At 37.4% G+C, this 6,088-nt stretch overlaps 1 protein-coding gene across 1 annotated transcript; it reads left to right on the top strand.

Moving 5' to 3' along the window:
• Positions 1 to 290: 290 nt before the first annotated feature.
• Positions 291 to 4,432, top strand: LOC103421465 (rho GTPase-activating protein 3-like). Its single transcript, XM_029099704.2, has 5 exons — positions 291 to 1,197; positions 2,465 to 2,585; positions 2,678 to 2,797; positions 3,090 to 3,320; positions 3,774 to 4,432. The coding sequence occupies exons 1-5, from the start codon at positions 689 to 691 to the stop codon at positions 4,278 to 4,280; spliced, it is 1,488 nt and encodes a 495-aa protein (XP_028955537.1). The 5' UTR covers positions 291 to 688; the 3' UTR covers positions 4,281 to 4,432.
• Positions 4,433 to 6,088: the final 1,656 nt, after the last annotated feature.

Below are 6,088 nucleotides of genomic sequence, written 5' to 3' on the forward strand. Positions count from 1 at the left end.
TTTAATGACCTATAATGTTTTCTAAACTCTATTAGTGTATGCCTTCTGTGGTCGGATTATACACGAAGAACATAACTTCATAGAAAAGGCTACGGACATTATTTGGTACTAGAATACTATTCACTATGAAGGGAGTGAGATTCTTGAAAAAATGGATGGCTCGACATAGAGTGATGGCCCGTGTATGTTCATATAGATTAAAAAGAAAGAGAATCCTACTCTCATGCATTTGCTTCACTGCTTGTATAATATAATTCTTTAAGTACATACATTTTTCACTTCACTTGAGTAACTTCCAAGACAAACACTCACTCTCATATGATCATATCTGGTTGTCTCGTAGTCATTTTCTTGTACTCTCTCTAATAAGAATTTGCTATAGAACTCGAACAAATAGAAAGAGAGAAAAAGGTCTCGATCACCCCCACCATTCACCGCCATCACCACCACCACACCCTCCTCAAATTTCAACACTAACCAAATAATAATCACTCATCCCTCTCTTCAAAGCAACCTTCTTTCCCCTAACTTCTTCGTCACAACCAAACCAAACCCACCTCACCTTCTCTCTAACAACCAAACCCCCATTTCACTTCTTTTATTCTCTCTCTCTCTCTCTCTCTCTCTCTCTCTCTCTCTCTGTGTTACTGCTTTCGTGTGTTTTAATATTATAGTTCACAAAAGCAAAATGGCTCGGCTCTTCCGATCCAAATCTTGCCATCTTGTTGGACTCACTGAGTTCAGCATTCCCCCTCCTAGTCCATTCTCCTACCACCACAACACCAGCAAAGAAGAAGAAGAAGAAGAAGAAGAAGAAGAAGATGATGATGAAGGGCTGGAATATGAGGAGTTGGATTTTGAAGACGAGGAGGAGGCTGTAGGAAATCCCAGGTCTACCCCATTTCTGAGTCCCAAGATTAGAGCCAGTGGGAACAACAAAGGTCGAGACTTCCACGGGCATAACGGTCGACAACACCAGCACCACCAGTCCGCCATACTCGACATTTTGGTGGCGGCTCTGAGGAAGTCTCTGGTAACTTGCAGTGTGGAGAGGGATGACGTGGCGTCCTCTTTCGACATCAGTTCTCCGAGCGAGGTGAGACATGTCTCGCATGTCACTTTTGATAGGTTTAATGGGTTTCTGGGTTTGCCCACTGAGCTCGAGCCCGAGGTCCCCAGGAAGGTGCCAAGTGCCAGGTCAGAACCCCTCCTTTTTCTTTTTCCAATTTTTGCTCTTTTTTTTTTTGGTTGGAATTGGTTGAGGATGAATTTTTGAAATTTGTGAAGTGACTTTGGTTATATGGAAATTTTGGGATTTAGATTGGTTTGTAGTATCAATTGTTTGTCTAAATTTGAAAACTTTGACGGATTATAGCGTGCACCGGTGAAAAGTATAGATGATCCTTCTTCGTTGGATTCTTTACCGTGCACATTCAATCATCCATTGCGTTTGTGCACGTCATAGACCGGAGCATAGTAGAATTTTCATTAAAGTTCATTCATACTTGCATTTCTTGCATGTGTGTTTTTCTTAATTGTTTTGCGTTTTGTAGTGCAAAATGGAAAAACTGGTGGCATTATATTGTTCTTCTGTAAACTTGTAAATCGGGTTTTCTGATTTTTCCGTATCCGGGCTTGCATAGGTTGGTCTTTTTGATTCTGGATCCACAACCACAAGAACAGTTACCATAAGATGTTTTTTTTTTCAAACACAATTGGTTTGAACCAGGTTGTGAATCCCCTTCTTTGTGTCAGTCACAAGTTCCGTTACTGCTTTTATCGATCTCCTCAAGTACTTGGAACTGCCAGAGGATTTTGATTTAAATTCTTATATGGGGAGGGAATATATAGGTTAAAAAGGAGGATGAGGATTTTGCGAAGTACAAAGATGTGATTTTGACAGAGGCAATCGAGTTCAATTGTTTAGCATTTGTAGTCCGAATAGCTTCTGCTTCCTGGTGTGTGATAGCTTTTACTTTATTTTGCCTTGATTTTATTTTGGATGGGCACTTAGGCAGATAAGGGAGAGTAACACGAAGGATTTATTGTTTTTAGTTTTAAGCCTTATAAATGTTGGGTGGAGCCGTTCCAATCATCAGTGCAAACCATTTGGTCTATTCAGTTTTTAGTGGCATTGTTTGAAAACGATCTTATCTTGCAAATTGATCTGCATAGCAGGGTGGCACAAACATTTGATCTTTCGGTATTGTGTCTGAATAATCATTTCTTTGTTTGTCTTTTACCTTTTCCTTTTGATCAGCATGTTCTCCTACGAAATTGCATCTGAAGGTAGGCTGCAGTAACAATGTATATGGATCCTGAGGCAGGATTCCTGCTAGATGGAACGTTCTGTTTCAGCAGTTTTAATACATGTCTCTCATCATCCCATTTAGTCCTAATCAGAGTTTCTGTACCATTTTATATTTGACTAATGCTTAATGGAATACACTTCTTTGGCTTCCAGTGTAAGTGTGTTTGGGGTCTCTGCCAAGTCGATGCAGTGTTCTTATGATAATAATGGGAACAGTGTGCCAACTATACTTCTTATGATGCAAGAACGATTGTATTCAGGAGGAGGCCTTAAAGTAAGTTGGTATTTCAAACTAGTAGCGAAGTTATACGCGTATTCTTTTCAGCACAACTAAAGGTTTTTATTTCATTATTCTCCGTCTTCAAGGCAGAAGGAATATTCAGAATTAATGCTGAAAATGGTCAAGAAGAGCGTCTTCGCGACCAGTTGAACAAAGGCATTGTGCCACATGGAATTGATGTTCATTGTTTAGCAGGTTTGATAAAGGTAAGCATATAATCTGACATTTCTAAGTGAATGCAATTGGATACTTTTTGGAATACATAGCCACCATCTCCTTCACGATGTTCAGTAACTTTAAAGATGTGTGGATTTTTGATATTCTTTTCAAGCTTTCAAAATCGTGAAATGTCTAGATCATTAATAAACCCTTTTAAATTAAATCCTTCATTTAAACTAATCTTCTATGGTTTTTAGTTTCTGCCTTGGTTCTCAACCTTTTTTTTCCTCCTTTTGTTAACGGGTGTGTTCCTGTCTCTCCCCTTCTTAAACATTGTAGGCATGGTTTAGAGAGCTTCCTACAAGGGTACTTGATTCGCTCACACCAGAACAGGTGATGAGCTGCAACACAGAAGATGACTGCACAGAACTTGTGAAGACACTTCCTCCAACAGAAGCTTCACTGCTAGATTGGGCCATCAATTTGATGGCAGATGTTGCGCAGAACGAACAGCACAACAAGATGAATGCCCGCAACATTGCTATGGTTTTTGCACCTAACATGACCGAGGTTTGTACCATTTTTTCACACGGTTGTTTATTGATGTGAAATGTCTCTGGTTGTGATATGCAGTTTGCCTTGTTTGCTTTGAAACTTTGTTCATTTTGAACAACGGGTAAGCCTGATGGTTGTTTTAGCTTTAAAATGAAATGTTGCGGTTCCTTGGCCCCCAAGGTGGGTCAAGTGACCGGGACTCAGGAAGACACATTTTCGATGGAAGGCCCTAGTTGGATTCCCACAATAACTCCTCTATTGATTACCTGATACCTAGGTTAAGCGTAGGCCTGGGGTTTTAGGGGTTCATGCGGCCCACCTGTTAAAGGATGAGTTGGAGTTCCACATCTTCAAATGATTGTTGCTCCTTGGCTATGTAACTTTCGTTCTAATGGCCATAAGAAAGTCCTCTTTGTCCACAGACAAGTTTAAGCTTTGCTATGGACTAAACAGGAGTTTTTGCTGCAGATGGCAGATCCCTTGACTGCACTAATACACGCGGTGCAAGTTATGAATTTCCTCAAGACATTGATTTTAAAGACCCTGCGCACAAGAGAGGAATCAGCTGCGGAGGCTACATTGCACGCATCATGCAAAAAATCTCTTAACCACAACAGACAAACCATGTATTCGATTATGGGTGAATCTTTTGTTCATGATAGCTCATTCAGCACCGCCACTTTGGACAGCCCAAAAGCTGACATCAATGAGAAACTTTGGTGCTCTCCGGTAATGACTGATGGGGAAGATGAACTCGAATCCACTTCGCACAGCAGCGCATCTACTAAGTGTGAACTCGAGTGTTCAGAAAACGGATGTAGAAGTGGATATGAAGCTGGAGACTGGTTAAGTTGGAGGAAAGGAGTGCGGAAGCTATCCAGCCACCTGGTGTTTCAGTTGAGTAAGCCGGCTAAGAAGAGTACGAAACTTGAGATTGTAAATACTAGGGGAGAAGGTGGAGAAGCATGGGCATAGAGAAGTGGGAAGCTGAGGAATCTGTTTTTGTTATTGCCGTTACATCTCGTTAAAAAATCTGTTAGTTGGCTGACGTGGAAAAATGGGTGGGCCTAAGTATTGATTATATAGAAAAAACAAAATTAAAAAGAAAAAAGGTCCCTTTTTGCTCATCCCCTAACCAAAAGTGAATGTTATATGCGCTCCAAAATCTTGTCATGTGTCTCTTTAACTAACCTATGGTTATCTATTATTTAATTAAATTTTTTATGGCAAAAAATAATTAAATGAATTAAAAATAGAGAAAACATGAAATAAGTCTAATTTTGTTTAGCCAACATTTGTCACTTAGTATTACGGTCTAGTGTTATTTCTCTTCACTTGTAAGTGAGAGATCTTAGGTTCAATTTTAGCCAAAGATGAATTTGAACCACATTATTGTGAGCCTATTGTGGGGTTAAGCCCACCTTCTCACCCCCTCTCCCTTAATATTGATAATATCGTTTATGCAAAAAAAAAAAAAAAAAAAATCCATTATGATAGTTCAATTTATTGAAATAAGTCAAATTTCTTAAGTATAGGATTATTTTTATTACCAATAATCTCTTTAATGACAAAATTATTATAAAAATTAAATTATTCCAAATTATCTCTTTAATTATTTCTTCTATTTTTTTTTCTATTTTTAATTTTTAATTTTTATAATCAACCAATATCACAAGATAATTGTATTTATCTATATATTCTTTTTTGTAATCAACTTGTATCACATATTAATTTGTCTTGTTTGTGGATATATTATGTTTTTATACCTTTTAATTAGGTTTCACATCTCGTTTATAATATAATATACATTTATATATTTGTTACTTGAGTTAGGGTCGTATGTTTTGCAAATGGATTCATGTTAGTATATTAGTTTTTTGTTAGAAGATATTAAGTAGATTTATGAAAAAAATTAATAATAGAGTATACTTTTAATAGTTAATTTTATATTGTGATAACACTTTTTATTACTTAATTTCAACCGCTAGATTGAAAGATATCCTCAAGCGAGTTGGTTTGAATTCAATGGCTAGATGACCTTATCTTATGATGCCTATATATCCTCAGATATTTTGCCTTTTACTTTACCAAAATCCTTCAAATCATCCATTGTAAAAAAAAGGCTACAATTCTCTTGTTGTACCGATTTCAAAATCCTTTCTTCCATGAAGCTCTTTCATGACATCCTCAAGAAAGAAATCCAAGTTGACTAAGGCCATCTCCAACTGAAGGAGGGTCAGATGGCTCGTTTTAGCCCTATAGCCCTCCAAGAAATTAATATTTTAATGAACAGTGCCAGACCACATTTCTTACCATCTCTAACCGAGAGGCTAGAGGGCCAGAGGCCAAACATAGCCCTGTGACAAAAAACCATCTCCAAACGAGGGGGCCAAAGGGCCATAGGGCCAAACATAATTTATTATTTTAATTGAATTAATATGGTTACTTAAATTAAACTACCTCAATAATTTTTCGAGATGGAATGTCAAGAATTTATCGAGTTGGAATCTCAATAATTTTACGTCTCGAATTTCGAGTGTCACGTGTCAGAATCTGATGAACAACTACCTCAAACAAGTACATGAGGTGTTATAGGATGATAAGTTTGAAATCCACAAACAAGTACCTACAACACATCTTTGGGCCAAAAGAAGCATGGAGTACGCGTTTAAGTTTTATGTTGTTAAATGTTTTTTTTTTAATGTTGTTTAAGTTTCATATTGTTAAATTTTTTTTAATGTTGTTTAATGTTACTTAATGTTATTTACTGTTTTAATATTGTT

Source organism: Malus domestica, chromosome 01 (assembly GCF_042453785.1).
Source record: "Malus domestica chromosome 01, GDT2T_hap1".
In the NCBI taxonomy this organism is placed as follows: Eukaryota; Viridiplantae; Streptophyta; class Magnoliopsida; order Rosales; family Rosaceae; genus Malus; species Malus domestica.

Excerpts from the sequence above, each read along its gene's own strand:
- LOC103421465 (XM_029099704.2), top strand. The coding sequence starts at position 689 with ATGGCTCGGCTCTTCCGATCCAAATCTTGCCATCTTGTTGGACTCACT. Across the intron at positions 2,798-3,089 it reads GTTTAGCAGGTTTGATAAAG|GCATGGTTTAGAGAGCTTCC; the intron begins GTAAGCATATAA and ends TAAACATTGTAG. Across the intron at positions 3,321-3,773 it reads TTGCACCTAACATGACCGAG|ATGGCAGATCCCTTGACTGC; the intron begins GTTTGTACCATT and ends TTTTTGCTGCAG.